Here is an 18,365-nt window from a genome sequence, read left to right as displayed (position 1 = left end):
GTGATTCGAGGCCATGTGTCCAGACGCTCGCCTGCTACCGTGCGGAGCGCTGAGATGTCTCCGAATATGAAATCTAAATCACTTTCAGACTGGCAATTGTGGCCATTTCAACGGCGCTCTGCAAGCGATTAAACTCTCACGTTCGCTTTGCTCTCCTTGCGGGCACAAACACACGCTCGAGTTACAGCTTCAGATTCTGTAGATTTACTGCAAAGTATCTCTTATCTGAACTCCTAAGTAGACAGAGTTGTAGTTCTTATTATCCCTCGTATACTCCGCTCCGAAAACATCTGGACAGTTGGGGAAGGGAGGATCATATTTTTTCTCTGAGTGGCATATTTTATGGTGTGACTGTATAACACATTAAGCTCCCCGGGACTGTCGTCATATCCCATTACTGTCACCGGTCAGACGCGGCAAGTCCTCGATGATCCCGGGAGTATTTACGATCCCAATAAATCCGATACGTGTAAAGAAAGGCAACAGTTAGAAAAAGCACACTGCAGAAACCATCATCAAACTCTAAAAGTATGATTTAATCACCACCTCACCCCTTTTTTTCATATACTCGTCTGCTCTCACACTTTTAATTTCACCGATTACCGCCCCTCTGGAAGCTCTCATGCCCACTTGTACAATATTTTTGACATCCTGTGTGTTGAAATTGCAAAAGCATTCATCGTTCGGCTGTTGGAAATCTTCCGAGGTATTTGTGGTCGATTTGCCTTCGCCAGATTCACTGGCAGTGGGTTGGTGAAGTATTCAGATCCTTTATTAGAGCAGAAGTACCAACACAAGAAGCTGAAGATACTGAAAGTGGAGTTGGTTTTAACTACTCATACACACTTTTTTTTAAAAACATTTCAACATGGGGGCTCATAGGGACTGACTCACTTCTGGAGCCAGCCTCAAGTGGATGTTTGATGAACTGCAGTTTTTTTAAGGCACTGGCTTCACTTCACAGCCACGGAGCTTACAGCTGTTCCCAAACTATGGGCCAAGTGCCCTCCAGTCACAAGATAAGTCTAAGCGGACGTGAGTTGATTCATAGCGTCTGAAAGAAGAAAAACCAAAATCCTGCTACAGAAATATCTGCTCATTTTTTAAAGATCTTATCTTTTCTTGTGAAATATTGAATAGTTTAACGTCTTTGTGCCTCGTAGAGTTTTTTAAATGAGACGTTTAGAGAGGGAATCAACATTTTGGACCTGGGAATGCCAGAAATCAGCTGTGGAAACAAACTTTGGACTCAATCTTTGAGGTACGTGTAACTTAAAAGATCAGTATGGATGGTTTAGTGGCATCTAAATCATGTTAGTTAGCTGACTACAACCTCTTGTGCTCGCTCTCCGGCTCCAGGAGAAACTGCGATGGCCTGTAGAACGACATGGCAGACTCCATAGATATAAAAGTCTCATTCTTAGGTGACAACATTACAATATTCTTTATTTTCAGTGACCAAACGCAGATAGAGCTGCTTAAATCTGAAACACCGGACCTTTTAAACGTCTCAATTAGACTGTAAAAGGTACAAATGCTTCAAAATATAAATATATTCTGTTGGTTTCCACCCGTGTTCTTTGGAAACCAAAGAAGAGCCCGTTGCACAGTGTGTGCTCTTCTTTTTCTGGTTTACACGGGACACAAAATCTATTTATGCAGCTGCAAACTGCCGAATTCCCCTCTGGAGTCTGCGGTTTAAAAGAATAGTATCAGCGATCAGATCTGATTATTGGCCAAAACGTTTGTTGTTGCCTATAAAAATAATTCATTCACTTGTGGAGGGGTCCCTTTGAGAGCCAGTGCAAATACAAGCGAGAGAAAAATGTGGCGAAACCACAAACTCCTGAAGAGCCTCGCAAGTGTTTCTTTCCTGCTGTGCAAGATAAGGTTCTTCGTACTCGTTGCTAAGTTCTTCTTAGTCGTGCGTCGCCATTAACACTGTCCACTGACACCAGATACTCTGTTTTGACTCGAACTCAAAGCTAATAGGAAAATAATTCTCCTCCTGCTCCTGATTCTTTGCCTGAAATGAAAATTGTGGCCAGACGTCGGGCGAGCTGTGGTTCCCCCAAGTCTGTCAACGAGACGAGCAGGAGGCGCAATTATGTGCGTGGACGTATGTGCGTGTCAGAGGTCGGAGGAGCGGCGAGCAAACTCGTCTGGGTGCTACTTCCCTTTTTGCGGTTATTTTCAGTTTGAAATGTGTTTCCACCTTTAAAAAGAAATGAGCCACCTTTTTAAAAGGTCAGCTGACCTCTGGTCCAAGACATCCAGATCGAGGCCCCCGAAGGTGAGTCCGGCCCTTCGCTTTGCAAAGAGATCGAGTAGGTGTGAAGGAATGCTGACAAAGAGCAAAAATGGAACTGGCTTCAGAAACTCTTCGCTTTCCATCCAGATAAGCTGAGCTGTGTGGGGAAACGTTAGCCGATGATTGAGGCGGGGATAAATCACCTGCTCGGAGACGGGAAGGGCAGCGAAGGCAGGGAAGAAAAACAGCTTCAGGTCCAGAATATGCTCGAAATATGACTTGTGGTTTGTGAGAATAATGCACCGAAGAGAGGCCGTTGTTGCTCTGCGGATTACGCTGGAGATGGAAAATGGCAGACGTGATGCACAAAAACCAACATCCAGGATTAATTACAGATGAAACAACAATAAATCTGATTGTGCGAAGGAGGAAAAAACACAGATTTTCTCAGGATAATTTGCTCTTTTCTTGCCTCCTCCCAGTCTGTGGAAAACACCAGTAAACAAGAGAGGCTGATACACGTATTGATGAGGTGACTGTCGAATCAAAAATGGAGTTTGGCGCCATCTATTGAGCCAGAAGACTCACTGCAGTGTCTGCTATTGTAGATTTAAGATGTAAGCAAGGCAAACCTCAAATATATTTAATTATGTGTCATAACATTTTTTTAAAAATCAGCTTATCACAAATTTTGGTGCATTCTTTGCTAAATGTACTCCTTGTACCTCAGTATATTAGATCGATCCCCCGGTGCTTGCAGACAGATGTTCGCCTGAGTGTTTTTTTTTTTTCTTATACGGGAAAAACACACACACACAAAACACACAGGTGCATTCCCCAGATGTTGTCTTGGCGCTCGTGCGACCAGCTGATCGCTGCATTCCTGTGTGCGTACGAAGCTTTTCACGCAGCGCTGACAGAACAGTTGCGTGTATTTTTGCCTGATTTCGAAGCCGAGCACAGTTCGTAGCCAGTAAAAGAGAACAACATCTGTATTGTTCTTGGGTAAGCTCAGGTGATACGGCAGATCAGCCAGTAATTGTAGGCTTGGGGTTCAATCCCATGACTGTTTGGGAAGAAGTCCATGAATTTATTGTAGCATTTTCATGTAATACGAAGCAGAAGTTTCTTTTATACTGAAAACAGAACTTAAACTATCAAACTCAGGGTGTTTTATTTTGAAAATTTACTGGATTCTTTCCCCAGTCAACAGCTCCGGTTCTGGCACGACATCGACTCCACTCCGTCAGCACTCCCCTGAAAGCCTCCTCTTCCAAAACACCTGTGGTACAAACGCTCCTCCCAGTGCTCTGAGCTCACATGAGCTAACAGCAGCTACAGCTGGCAGCACTTTACTTCACTCTTATGGTAGGAAGGTTGCACAGCATTGCTTTAAATGCAACACTGGGGACGCTAATAACAGTCGTGATGTGGTAAATCGTAGTAGCAAGCACCGAGGTGTCTTCATTTCAGTATGATGACAGTTGGCCCTGCAGCGCTGTTTGCTGCCTGCTCTCATTGTTAAAGAAAAGACCCTTTGCAATCTGTTTAAAACACAAACGCCAGCCGTGACCACAAGCAATTAAGACTGGCACCCGTATCTGTAAGCAATGACATGCCTCTGTTCCTCATTGTTTGTTTATCGAGCGGTGGAGTCGCCCATCTGGAATCAGTCAGGAGAGGAACACAAGAGGAGAAATGGAAATTTGATTATTTTCAAAGCCAAGCTGGAGGTGATAAAAGACTTGTGGCTCATCACCAAGCGGAGCCGGCTGTGGTTGTAAGTGTTGGCAAAGAGTTTCAGAGGAACCAGCATCGATTCTGGGGGAAGGCGATCTTCTGTTGCGTTGGATTGTCATCGAGCGAAGGGTGTGGAGGTGTCCTGGAAGAGTTCTCATCAGCGCTGAGTTTGAGCACGAGATGAAAGGCTCAAAGAAAATAAGCTGTCTGAAAAATGAGTCCTGTTGTTGAGATTTAAAGATGTCAAGATATTTATTGTCAAGCCATCCGATGATGCTCAGACTGTGGGATTTTGTTCCTTTGCGCAACAGAAATTGGCGTTTTCTTGCTCTAGCTGCCCATGACGGAAGATCAATATATATTATCATGTTAAGACCCTGTACATACTTTTATGTGAATGGTTCAGTGTGCATTTAATTCCCTAGTATGCACATATAATGTAAAAATACCAACAAGTTAAATGAAAATCCGTGTCTGCAAAGGTCAAACCTGCAGCCAGAACCTTCAAGATGATGACAGGTCTTTTATTTTCTGGCTTTTTGGCATCATGTCTTATTAAGTTTTGACGTGCTCTGTGAAGTCTCGTCTGCAGAACAACAAACGGCTACATTTATTATATGTACTGAACATCTGACATACTGAGCAAGAGCGAGCAACCATCACTAACTGCCAAGACAGACTGCTGTAGCTAGATTAAAGATAGATGACTGGTAAATAACACAGAAATTGCCGTAACACATCAGTGGGTAATAATTCACAGCAATGTTTCATTTTACTTATATAGTACTGATAAGCTATGAAAAGCATCTGTTTTCACTACATGTATAGAAAAAAAGCACCTGAGCGGACTCACTTCTCATTTGCAGTTTTTGTTGGATGAATCTCGCAGATCTCTGATCGGCCTCCAACACCATGTGAATGCATAAATTGAAGTCCCTCGATGATATCCCAGACGAAACTCTTGCAAATTGAGTCGTTCTGTCCCAAAAAAAACGAGAAACAAAAAACGGACTGTACCGTGAAAAATCAGTTTTCTTCTCCACGGGGCTTAAATCTCTTACATAGTCGCGTTATCTAACCCACCTGACCCCGAAGCAACCTGAACTTTTCCTCCATCCTGTGTGATGGAAAAACAGGAAATAAACCAGAACAAGATGATTCAGGAAAAGACTTTATTTGTTGTGTTGAAACATTTGCCATGCGGGGTACTCAAAGCTAAACAAACACACGGTGTAATATCCTCATAATTCAATACTTTCCCAGTTTTAGTCTGTGGTCCACAGACGGTTTCTCCAATTGCCTCCCCATTACACTGTCTGGAAACCAAAAGATGACTGATGATATGGACTTTGTGCAATCAAAGCCTCCCTCTTCAAAGTAATTGGTAGCTTCGTTGCAGTAAATAGCATATTTGCTTTCACGTGTAGAGGAAGCACTCAGGCGTAACGGTCCAGTGGAAATATTAAAAGTACAAATACCATGAAATGGTTCCAGTCGTCTTTTTTAATCGTCAAAACAAACACTGTGTTTGTGTATTTGATACCGTATCCAATCCGTGATTGTCCACTGGCAGCAGCAGCAGCACGTCGTGTTTTTACAGGATGAATGTTTAGACAGTTTGCGGTGCTGTTATGACTTCATTATTCCATTTTTATTTATTTTTCGAAATCTCAGTTCTCACAAGGTCACAGAAAAACTCCTAAATTTGGGTTTAAAATTGGGAATTGAATTAATAAACTGATACAAAGCAGACACAGATTCATAGGTGTGGTTGGCTGGAGAGTCCTCCACACCTTACTGACCTGGACGATGTGAGATCTGGGCTGATGTCTCATCTCATCATTAGTTTTTACAATAGACTATAAAACTTGGATGTCGTCTCTGTGACATCATCCACAGGTTTCTGAAGAACAGTTTTTAAGCTCTGGCTTTGTCTTAGTCTTGTCTTATGACCCAGACGGCAACGTTGGTGCTCAAGAAAGGTGAAGAGTGAAACTGGGATTGCATCTTTCTTCATGCAATATTTACAGAAAGATGTGAAAGTGCCCAAACTATTTTTATCCAATGTGATAGAAACCAACATCTTTCAAAAGCTAAACACTGTCCCACAGCAGAAAGTCTGTCCCAAACTCTCCCCCCATGTGTGTCTCAGACTTAATTTTAAACAGATGAAGATTCCCCAGAACCTGAATCCAGCTTTCTAAATGAGCTCCGTTACTCATGCAGCTCATCCAGTAAATGGAGGAGGATGTGTTTTTGTCTGCTGCGCCTCCCTGAGCCACAAAGACTGACGGATCCTTGGAGGATACGGCGAACATGTGTTTTCAAAGCTCCGCTCTGTCTTCTCTCTCTCTCTCTCTCTCTGTTTTTTTTTTGTGGACTTTCTGTTTTATGGAGGTCGTCTCGTTTCCTCGCCAAGCATGTGTTCCCTTTTTGTCTGCGGAGGAATAGGTCACGTTGTGGGAGTTCGAAGGGGTTTTGACTACAGCGACGGATCAGATCAACATCCTCGTGTGTGAAATCATGTTCAGTTTAGTAGATGAATACTTGAGGATTAATCCCTCGCTCGTATCTGAAAAAGATGTTTAACAATTTGTTCCAGCGCTCTGGTTTGGGGGAAACATAAAATAGCTATTTAGTCTGGCCATAATGGCTGAATGTGAAACACTTAATGACCAAGTTTTAGTCAGTTGACGAGCTGTTTTCAATTAAGGTTTTAAATCGTAACTTTTCATCGTCCCAAAACTTTCATAACAAGTTTAAAAGCACAATTTTATCTGCCAACTTTTTGTCCTTTTTTTACAAGGGCCCTTACATTTCATGTCCTGTTTTTTACAGACTGTTACTTTTATTTTATAACAAGCCGTTTCATTTTGAACTGTGGTAAAATCATCACTTTGAAATACTATGTCATTTTAGAAAGTAGAAAAACACAAATAACTTAATCTGTCATTATCACACTTGATTTACAGATAATGTCTGTAATTTTACAGGAAACTTTCCTTTTTATTTTATATTTTTTAGATTCTATAGATATAACACAAAAACAAGACAGTGAAAAGCAGAAAATAGAAATATAGAAATATATGTAATATTATACTAAAAATAAGACAATTAAATATTTAATTAAAATTAATGTAAAAAAAATATATCGACATAACAGAAGAAATGAAAATGTGATTATAACAGTTTCAACAAGCTTTAAATGTATATTATGATATAATATAGTTTCATATATAATATAATAAATTGAGTTACAGCATATCATCCATTCTGTGCACGCTTCTGCCAAATTAGGAATCAATGACTATAAATGAACAGATGTTTTGTACAGATGAGTACATAACAATAAAGACACTTTTCTTTAGTTATTGACTTATATATCCATTGATTCTGATCCTCTAAAGAGGTTTTGGGATTTGCCCAGGCGAGAAAAAGATAAATATTAACGTTAATACTCGATATATGGAGCCTGAAAACACTGCAGACTTCTCAAGTCTGCTCTCATAAAGCAGATGATGTTTCATTATGATACTTAGCTCCTAAACGGAGCTGCAAAGGTACAGTTTTATGACGTTACTGTTCTGTTACATTTATTTTTAATACCTCCATCGCTGCATTCCTCACAGAACGAGGTGTGTCTAAGCTGAATATGTCTACCAGGTGGAGATGACAGCTTAGTGTTACAAACCCAGCACCTCTGCGAAAGGTCACCACCTGACATTCATTGAACTTGACATTCATATTTTCACAGGGCCCAGCAGGACTGCAGCTAACACCTGGCTGGAACCCCGTGCATGGCCACCGTCCCGCTCATGCCTTGGAAAAGACCCAGAAAAGCAGCGTAAAGTTTGAGGGGAAAGCAGACGAAGGAGGCGCAGGCCAGAGGGAGAGAGCACCTTCAGTCTGAGAGGAGGAAAAATCTGAGAGTAAGAGAGATGATCTGAAGGTTGTTTAAAGTAACAAAATGTATCAAAATCAGAGTTTATGTAGAGGAATGCATGTGAGTCGCAACATACTGTCCGATAACTGCAATCAATAATTGGTTTTAAGCTTTCTTGACTCATGTCGGCACCTAGAAAGCCAAAAAAAAGTGCAGTAAATATAAAATCTATATTTAAACTTTGCTGGGATTTAAGAAAATAGATGAAATCTCTCTAAAATATGACCTAAGTGTCACTTAAAGCATCTCTGCAGCCGGTTTTCCAGATAAAATCTTTAATAATCTAAAAAATGTTATCAAAATCAACCTTAAACTCAACAAGAATTTAATTAAAAACCTCCCAAATTCCCCCGAAATATCAAATGTGAGTTCATACGTTCACCCTCTGCTTCTTTGAATAGCAATTTGTATCTGTGAGAGATGAAACCTGTGCTATAAATATATTTAACAGCTAACATATTCAACCTGACACGACTTAGCTTTCTTGCCTATTTTTCTTTTTTTTAAATTGCTCAGAAAAATGTAAGCAAGTCTTACTTCCATTATTCCAGCTCTCCAAAGACTTTTGATCTCTTTGGGATTGTTTCAGGACACACAAATACCACGGCGGAGGAAAACATACGTTCACCCATCACCGTTTATTTTCACACCGTGTTCCTGGCAGCACTTAGTCAATCTCTTTAGCGCACACATGTTTGAAGGATTAAGGATTATGTTCAAAAGTGACCGCGTCCCCTGTGGGGGCCTCTTAATTACGATATATATGCTTTAGCAGCATGTGCTTTGTGTAATTCACTTCAAGGATATGAGACTCTGAGGCTTATACACAGTGTGTTTGAATAGATGTGTAAACAATGAGGGAAAGGAAGGACGTGAGGGAGATCACCCGGAGCCAGGAGGCAGCAGAGGTTTTTCTTTTTTGGTTTGACCACAGTGGGTTTCATAAGACCCCAAGTGTTGGCTTAGAAGTGAGGTGGAGGAGCACAGCCTGCTGGTCATGGACTAACATGACAGCTTTGATGGCAGAGTTATTAAATGTTGTGTCCTGGTGGTGAAAGCAGCATATTCAAACTTAATGTGAGCGACCTCGTGTGGTGAGGCAAGGAACATAAAGGGTTTGGATGCCTTTGGCCTTGAGATTACAAACCGAAGGTGTGAAGTTTGATGCAGGCTTTTACCAGACATTAGGGAATTGTAGCATCTTGTGTAGAGTCCACAGCTTTGTTAACAGCCGAACGTTGAGCAAGGTCAACAACACAAGACATAGCAGCTGGATTATATTATTGACTAGTCCAACAGCAGTCAGCCCAGCTCAGCGTCTGTCTTTCAGCCTTTTATTTCACCAAGCTCTCACCAGATTTACACTTGTCCTGCAGTTTCTTAGCTTCCTCTGTCAATGTCTTCTGTCATTACGTCCTTAGAGACTGCTGAGCTCAGGTACATTGCCCACTTGCACAGCTCCGGTTCTGGCACAACACCGGCTCTACTAACCGCCAGTATTCCCTCATGAAACCCTCCTCTTCTTCCTGGTAGTCCAAAACGCCTCTGGTACAAACACTAACTCTCCCCCGGTGCTCTGAGCTCACATTAACTAACAGCAGCTACAGCTGTCAGCCATTTACTTCACTGTCCATCATAAACTCTGTAAATCACAGAGAGTTGAGGCGGAGCAGCCGGAGGACATCAGAGGGAAAACCAGAAAACATTTTCTCCATAAAATATGATCCAGTTTCACCAGAATCAGTGAAATAGTTGGTGCTGTGTGACTTAGTGCTGTAAAGCGTTACGTACTTCTCCCGACCCGGAGCCCAAAGTTACATAGTGTGAGAACAGACGTACGAATTAGAGACACCGTTCACCTGATCACAGGTCAGTGTAGAGTTGTCTATCTGCAGACTGTGTTATATTTACTTATTTTCTTTTCCACTGCAGAAAATGGTGGCTGTACCCCTTCGTTCTTTCTATCTACTCATCACAGTGTCCCAGTTATGTTTATTACACCTGGTCCATGGCGGGGCGTATTATGGACACAAACAGCTGCCTCAACAGCACCAGCCCCTGCCTCAGTACAATGATGGGTATCCTCAGCAACAGTTTATGGGGAACGAGATGCCACACCTGCCTTATGGCCAAGAAGTGCCTCAGTATGGGAAAGAGCTTCCTCAGCTGCCTTTGCAGATGGCCAAAGAGAGGCCACTGACTGATAGCAAAGGTGAGGTCCAGTAGTTCCAAAATGTCAAAATGCTAACCCCTTAAATTAACGGTTGACATAAATTGCATCTTTTTTACAGGACAAACATTCCCCAGAGGAGCTAAAGGTCCACCTCCTCCTGGTCCTGGTGTAGAAGGTCTCAGAGAAGGACCACAAGGAGTTCAGGGTCCCCCAGGACCAGCAGGACCACCAGGTCCACAGGGGCCCACTGGACCACCAGGCCAAGCATTGCCAGGATTACCAGGAAAGCCAGGTCCTCCTGGTCCTCAAGGCTACCCAGGAATCGGAAAACCTGGCATGCCAGGATTGCCAGGAAAACCTGGAGGACCTGGATTACCAGGGCTAAAGGGTGACCTTGGTCCTGGTGGTGGTGAAGGACCAACTGGACTTCCTGGGCCCCCAGGGCTCCCAGGTCCCCCTGGACTACCTGGGATTTCAAAACAAGGAGGTCAGGGGCTGCCCGGACAGACTGGTCTTTCAGGAGAGCCTGGACAAAGAGGTCCACCTGGGCTCCCTGGTCCTCCAGGCCACAAGGGGGACAAAGGAATTGGTATACCCGGTTTACCAGGTTTAAAAGGACCCAGTGGACCACCAGGTCCACCTGGACATGTGGGCAACCCTGGGATTGGTAAACCTGGCCTGAATGGTCTCCCTGGACAGCCAGGGATACCAGGAAAGCCTGGTCCTTCTGGAGAGCCAGGACTGGCAGGGCCACCTGGTGATAGAGGCCAACCAGGACCGCCAGGTGTGCCAGGAATTGGGAAACCAGGAAAAGATGGTTTCAGAGGGCAACCAGGGCCTGCTGGAGCGAAAGGGGAACCAGGCCCCCATGGTTTACCAGGGGGTCCAGGCTTACCAGGATATGGTAAACCAGGATTTCCAGGACCTAAGGGTCACAAGGGACATGCTGGTCTCCCGGGACCTTCAGGCCTAAAAGGTGATAAAGGTCATGGAGGTCTTCCTGGAGTGATTGGTCCCACCGGTCCTAGTGGTATGCCTGGCCCACCAGGTCCAATGGGGCCTCCCGGTAGTCTTGGTTTCCCAGGGCAAAAGGGAGAGGAAGGTGTTGGGGGACAAAAGGGATATCCAGGAATGAAGGGTGCTCTAGGGCCTCCAGGTCTTCCAGGACACCCAGGATTATCAGGAGAGCTTGGACAACCTGGACCAAGAGGTTTTCAAGGGCCCATTGGCCCCAAAGGAGAACATGGTTTAAGGGGTTTACCTGGTGCCCCTGGTGGTGGAGGACTACCTGGACCAAGAGGAGAGGGGGGACAACCTGGAGAGAAAGGCCACCAAGGATCACAAGGTATTCCAGGACTTACAGGACCAGGGGGACCAATTGGACCTCCTGGAATGCCAGGGCCGAAAGGTGAAACAGGCCTGCCTGGTAAACCTGGCTACCCTGGTGAGGGAAAGCCAGGACTCCCAGGCCATATTGGTCCTCAGGGTAACCCTGGCCCAAGTGGCCCTGCTGGACTTCCAGGTCAACCAGGACAACCTGGACCCCCTGGTCCCCCAGGACTACCTGCTACATCCCCTGAACTTGGACAGATCCTCCCCGTGACCGGCCCATATAGCAGCCAAAAACAAGGCTACAAGAAGAACGGAGGTGACATTGGTGGAAATGCCGTGGAGATGCCGGCCTTCACAGCAAAGCTCACAAACCCGTTCCCTCCTGTTGGCTCTCCGGTCATCTTTGACAAACTCCTGCACAACGGCAACCAGGACTACAATCCCCAAACTGGTATTTTCACCTGTAGCGTACCAGGGATCTACTACTTTGCTTACCATGTCCACTGCAAGGGAGGTAACGTGTGGGTGGCACTAATGAAGAACAATGAGCCAGTCATGTACACGTACGATGAATACAAAAAGGGTTTGCTGGATCAGGCATCAGGGAGCGCTGTACTCCCTTTACGACATGGAGACACTGTGCATATACAGCTACCATCTGACCAGGCTGCGGGACTTTACGCTGGTCAATATGTCCATTCTACGTTTTCCGGATACTTATTGTACCCAATGTAAGAATTGTGTATAAACAAAGCGATAGCAATGACGTATTGGAGGTAAATTTTACCATATTTATGGTAAAACAAGTGCAGTCTCAAAGGTACAACGTAGGTCAAGTGAAATGGTTTACAAAGAGCGGTGGAAGAATAACCTTTTATATATAAACAGTAGCAAGTATAAGTACATCAATGGAGTCATGATCGTTCTTGTGAGGGTTCTGTGTTGTTAAGAGCACAAGAAGTACTACCAAATATGTCAGTTGTCATAATTCTCGTATGTTTACATTTATTCTTATATCCATCAACACACAATATATCAAGACATGGCTGGAACAATGAGGCTTTACGTTGCAGACTTGTATTCACTTTTCACTCGCTTTACAGTTATACGCTGTATACTGGGCACATAAGAACATATTAGTTTCATTGTACAATGCATTTACTCACAGTACATAAGGTTGGGTTTGTTTTTGGGGGATTCATCATACAGTTATTAAGTTATTGTTAGTCTTTTTATGTTGTTTTATGAAAATGCAGCTCTTAAATGCAAGTATTTGGGTGAGTTTTAAATCCAATTTCACACCATATCTCAGTCCAGAACAGGACCAAAGAATAAATAAATAAAAACCTTTGCCCACAGTTGAACTTTGTTTTGTCAAGATTGTTTTGTTTGTCAGTATTCTCTGTAATTTATTTGTTTGACTACTGATTACTTTGGGATTGTGTTAATTTCTGTGTGTTGACAGTAATCAATCAACAAAAACAAATATTCACAAATATTCGGAAAGAAAAAAATATCATTCATGCTCGTACCCATTCATATCACCACCGTGTGTCAGTTTTGTTTAATTTTGAACTGTGGATGTGCAATTTGTGTTTTCTCTCTTCCTTTTTGTTGGCTTTACTTTGGACAATGGTGCACAGCATTAAATGGGAGAAACTGTGCCTAAAGTATGTGAATTTTGCTTTTATTGGTTAGATAATAAAGAAACAAAAACATTTGTCTTGACTTGGTTTCCATTATTGTTACAATTAAATTACAGATTTTATGATTATTTGATGTCTGATTCTGATGATTACAAGACTGTAAGGGAGTGGGAAACAGTGGATGAGCAGTGCCAGTAGGTGGTAGTGATGCGTCAGTTGTGAACGAGCTGGTTCAAAGAGCCGGCTCTTTTAAGTGAACAATGGGAAAGAACAAAAATCAAGCTGTGGGTGGGTCAGTGAGTGAATAGCAGAACAACTAAAAAACAGGAAATTCAGGAATTCAGCCCAACAGTTCTGTGGACGATAATACCAGAATGGATGATACATAAATGGATAGTATAGAGATTATGTTTACTTATACACAGATGGCTCAAAAGTGCCGATAACAGGAGCAACAGGCGCAGCAGTAGTGGTTCCCAGCCATCATATCAAAAAAGTCGAATGATCTGACTCCCTAAAAAGACTCTAACTTCTCAACACTAGAGCTGAGTCGAATGATTTGACTCCCTAAAAAGACTCTAACTTCTCAACACTAGGGCTGAGTCGCATGATCCGACTCCCTAAAAAGACTCGAACTTCCCATCACTAGAGCTGAGTCGAATGATCCCTCCATAAAAAGAACCGAACTTCCCAACACTAGAGCTGAGTCGAATGATCCGACTCCCTAAAAAGAACCGAACCTCCCAACACTAGAGCTGAGTCGAATGATCCTTCCCTAAAAAGAACCGAACTTCCCAACACTAGAGCTGAGTCGAATGATCCGACTCCCTAAAAAGAACCTAACTTCCCAACACTAGAGCTGAGTCGAACGATTCGACTCCCTAAAAAGAACCGAACTTCCCAACACTACTAGACGTCACTGCTGCAGAACCCCAAGGCAGAAGCAGAAGAAGAAGAAGAAGAAGCGTCTGACCAATCAGAGCTTGAGGCGTCACACTTCCTGTCCGTCCCTCCCTTATATGGACCCCGTCGGTTAGCACGTCTCTCCGGTTAACGGTCACATTTACGGTTAAATTTACGGTTAAACGCTTCGGATGATCATCCAGTAATAAAGTAAGTGCCGTCATTGATCTGTCGTTTGTTCCTTAAACGTTTCGCAGCGTTGTTAACGAGCTGCAGTAACCCTTAGCAACCGTCCGGTTTGAATGACTGACAGCAGCTAGCAGCTGGTTAGCTCGTGCCCTTCCTGTGTTTACATGCTGATTTAAATAAATACAAATAAAAATACAGACATCTGATGGACGTTACCAACGTTACTACAGGGCTGCAGTGTAACGGAGTACTGCACAACAGGGCTACAGTAACCTAGACAACGGCAGCATATATACACACAGAGAAAAGGCTCCTCGAGGAGCCTGGGAGATATATATATCTTCTATAGATCTATAGTCTCTACTATATATATATATATATATATAATATAATATTATAAATTAAAAGGCTCCTCGAGGAGCTCTAACTGTTTGTTCTTATACATTTTTTTTTAAATGTGCTGTCTCTGACACCTTCCCACTGATACAGATAATATCATAACATCTTTTTTTTAGTTTTCTGCTCAGTAATGAGCATTATGATTCATAATGATACTTCCCTAGCCTGTCTCTCTTGTCCTTGTCCTATTTTTATAATTATCTCTCCCTGCCAGCCTCAGTAAACACAGTGGACACACTCTCTATGAGTTAAAACATCTGCACCGTATAATCCTAATTGAGTGTGCCTGAAAGCGCACACTACATGTTATCCACCACGCTTATTACGCTTATTGGCTCTCTTCTCCTCCCAGAGTGACTTATAGAGTCTTATTACAGGAGGAGAAATTTATTTTGTAAATATTTTTTTGTCAAACGTAGCTTATTATTGCATTTTAATGCAACCCCCCTGCAGTCACTCTGTGATTCCCCTGATTTGACTACAAATTTGAAGTACTCTTTTTACGTGACAGCGTCAGATTAAACCAGCCTTCTTGCTGCTCCGTCGTGTCGCCAAACTTTATCGTGTTTTGCTTTCAGATAATCCACCATGGCTTCTCGAGAAGGTCCGAGAGCGACGGGCACAGACGGCAGCGACTTCCAGCATCGGGAGAGGGTTGCCTCGCATTACCAGATGAGGTTGGTCCTTTTGTATTAAGTCTCACACTGTAATGTTTGTTTGTAACCTACTTAATCTACTTGTGTTTTGTGTGTCTGCCTCTTGTCCTGCAGTGTCGCCTTGAAGTCTGAAATCCGTAAACTGAACATTGTCCATCTTGTGATCTGGGTGCTGATGGCCGCTCAGGTAGATCTTCAAAAGTTGCCACAGATATTTTTTGTTTGGCTCGTGTCGTGAGTTTGTTGTGACTCTCTGTGTCTCTTCTTCCTCAGGTCACAGTGAGCCAACTGAGCCTGGTGTCCCACAAGGTAGTCGCCTCTCCGTACCAGTGGGAGTATCCCTACCTCCTGAGCATCATTCCCACCATCTTCTGCTTCCTGGCGTTGCCCCGCAACAACATCAGCTACCTCGTCATCTCGATGATCAGCGCGGGGCTCTTCTGCGTGGCCCCGCTGATCTACGGCTCCATGGAGATGTTCCCTGTGGCCCAACAGCTGTACCGACACGGCAAAGCCTACCGCTTCATCTTCGGCTTCTCCGCCGTGTCCGTCATGTACCTGGTGATCGTGATTGCTGTGCAGGTGCACGGCTGGCAGATCTACTACAGCAAGAAGCTGCTGGACCAGTGGTTCACCAGCACGCAGGATAAAAAGAAGAAATGAGTTCACCAAGAGAAGAGACTTCCAGACGTATTGTGGCCCTCCATCATATTTTTCTATATTTATATTGACAGTGGTGATATCATGTATGAATTCCCCGGACTGCTCGTGCCTGCTGCCATCACTCTGTGCTTAAATCCTCCTGTAAATGTCCTCTGTTGTCTGTCTGTACTTCGTTATTACAGGTACTGTCAGTAAACAAACCAGACACATGATCATGTAAGTCGATGTTTTGAAAGATTAATAAATTCATTTGACTTTTCGTGTGTTTTCGTCATGTGTTTTTCTGTACATATCACACACTGGGTGGTTTATTGCTTCAGTTGACTACGTCAACACTCATTGGACATCCACATAAAACAGGAATTAATACCTGTTTATGGAGGGTACTAACACTAGGGCTGGGTATCGGTACTCGATACTTTTCAGGTATCGACCGAAACAACCTGGTACCAAGTAGTATCGATACTGCGCCTGTCAGACGATACAAGCAATCGGTTCTTTTTGTACTCGGATCAAGAAAAAAATTAATGTTTCTATGGTTTTGCTCGCAGTCAGTCACCACAAGCCTTCTTTGATTCAATGCGCCGTGTGATTGGAGTTGGCTGGTTATCATTACGAGAGTGACATTTACACAAGCGATTGCTTTCTTTTCACATGATTAATATCGAATTAAGCTGAAAAAAACGAATGAAGTACTCAGTTGGTATCCATATCATTTTAAGGGTACTGGTATCGGTACAGGTATAGAACATTTTTAAACGATACCCAGCCCTAACTAACACTGTGTGTTAATAGAGCTGATCAGCATCAGTATATGTGGTGTGCAACCACCATAAAACAATTAAAACAAGTGTCTTGTTTTAATATCTAATTCCTTTCAGACTGTTTCAATTTTGATCTTTGTATTCTGAACTTTCCTGATACAGACTTCAGTCTCTGTCGCTGTCCAGTGGTCATAGTGTGAAACCGCAATGTGTTAGTAAGTTAGTAAAATGTACTCATGGTAACATCCTTTCAAAATATAGCGACAAAAACTAAAGCAAGTCAAAATTAAGTGTAAGAAATGGTCCTGAAATTTCATTGTCAGTCCAGAAAACATCAGTTGTGAGCTCCTCCACTACCACCGATTACTGATCTATCTCTACTGAGGTAGGTCAACAGACGACTCCTTTAAACTCCGCCATTACCTTGTGTGGAGTTGTAGTCGTCTCTTGGTTGTCTACCGTCTGACACTCGCTGAAGACCACAGGAGAATTCTCAATTTTGTGAGATTGTTTTATGTCATGCGTATGCCGTTGTTTTATTTAGAAAGTTTTCACTGTCTATATTAAAAAAGTCATAGTATAATATGGCAAAAAATTCAGTATACTATAAAAAAAAGTCGTAGTATAATATGGCAAAAAAGGTCAGTATACTATATTTTAAAAGTCATGTATAATATGGAAAAAAAGTCAGTATACTATAAAAAAAAAGTCATAGTATAGTATGGCAAAAAAGGCAGTATACTATATGAAAAAAGTCTTAGTATAGTATGGCAAAAAGTCAGTATACTAGTTTGTTACTTAGTTACTTAGTTTGATGTTTGAGTTTTTGTGAGCTGAGGTTGGATCCCACGTCTCCATGTCCTTTTGGACCTCATGGTCCACTGCTCACTGCTCCTCGTGTCCTCCTACGTCTTCACTGGTCCAGTGGGTTACCATCCTGCCACTGAGGTCCTTTTAGATCCAGAGGTCGTGAGTTCTAACCCCGCTCAGAGCAGCAGAGCATAGGAGGAGAGAGGAGAGAGGAGAGAGGAGAGTAGAGGGGGGTGTGGGGGGGGGGGGTGGGTTAGGTTAGGAGGAAGACGAGAGTCGTTTTCACTGGAGGTCTGACAAGAGGTTGAAGTCCAAAAGAAAGAGGTGAAAACCCCACTCAAAAAAACTATAAGTAGTGAAAACCATAAGGACTTACTTAGACTATGTGGCCAATACTCAATGCGTTAGAGTGCTCCATTTGAAGCTTCTGAGTCATGGGTTCAAACTGATAGCGTGTGGATTTTGAGGGTCTCTGTCCAAAAGAAGAGTGAAAACCAGCCCAAAACTACTACCCTAAGAATCCAATAGCTCTTGTGTTAGAGTGCTAGTTTGAGCTTCTGAAGTCATGGTTCCACCTATGTAGGATGTTGGATTTTGGGGTCTCTGTCCAAAAAAGACAGAAAACCACAAGAGACCTTGCTTATGATAATGTGACCAATAGCTCATTTGGGTTAGAACACTCCCTTTGAGCTTCAGAAGTCATGGGTTCCAACCTGTGATCTTGGACTTTTGAGGGTTGTCTGTCCAAAAGAGGAGTGAACTGCCAAGAACCGCTGTGTGCGCTACGGCGCCACTCGCCTTCATTGTGTTCGGCGTCTAGTTTTGCGCTTCTGCACTCATTGGTTTTCCCCTCTTCTGCTGCGCTCTGGTTCCGGTCCTTTTCCCCCCGCCCGCGT

General features: G+C 43.2%; 3 protein-coding genes across 4 annotated transcripts in view; all 3 read left to right on the top strand.

Annotated features, from left to right (window-relative positions):
• LOC104928335 (hypothetical protein) overlaps positions 1-7,896 on the top strand; it is a 28,799-nt gene extending 20,903 nt beyond the window's left edge. The window contains exon 10 of one of the 2 annotated variants that reach the window (XM_027291858.1): positions 7,746-7,896. In XM_027291858.1, the coding sequence (XP_027147659.1) occupies positions 7,746-7,767 (22 nt within the window). In that variant the 3' untranslated portion in view covers positions 7,768-7,896. The remainder of the gene's footprint in view (positions 1-7,745) is intronic. The other variant, XM_027291859.1, reaches the window with a different exon arrangement.
• On the top strand, positions 7,783-13,159 carry LOC113748355 (collagen alpha-1(VIII) chain-like). Its single transcript, XM_027291857.1, has 3 exons — positions 7,783-7,920; positions 9,867-10,146; positions 10,226-13,159. Exons 2-3 carry the CDS (start codon positions 9,870-9,872, stop codon positions 12,172-12,174), a joined length of 2,226 nt encoding a protein of 741 aa, XP_027147658.1. The 5' UTR covers positions 7,783-7,920; positions 9,867-9,869; the 3' UTR covers positions 12,175-13,159.
• Positions 13,160-14,033: 874 nt separating this feature from the next.
• Positions 14,034-16,154, top strand: jagn1b (jagunal homolog 1b). The gene is made up of 4 exons (XM_027291861.1): positions 14,034-14,198; positions 15,155-15,253; positions 15,347-15,419; positions 15,506-16,154. The coding sequence occupies exons 2-4, from the start codon at positions 15,165-15,167 to the stop codon at positions 15,893-15,895; spliced, it is 552 nt and encodes a 183-aa protein (XP_027147662.1). The 5' UTR covers positions 14,034-14,198; positions 15,155-15,164; the 3' UTR covers positions 15,896-16,154.
• The last annotated feature ends 2,211 nt before the right edge of the window (positions 16,155-18,365 follow it).

Source organism: Larimichthys crocea, chromosome XIX (assembly GCF_000972845.2).
Source record: "Larimichthys crocea isolate SSNF chromosome XIX, L_crocea_2.0, whole genome shotgun sequence".
NCBI lineage: Eukaryota > Metazoa > Chordata > Actinopteri > Sciaenidae > Larimichthys > Larimichthys crocea.
Note: the sequence above shows the minus strand (reverse complement) of the source record. Positions and strands in the feature narration are given on the sequence as shown.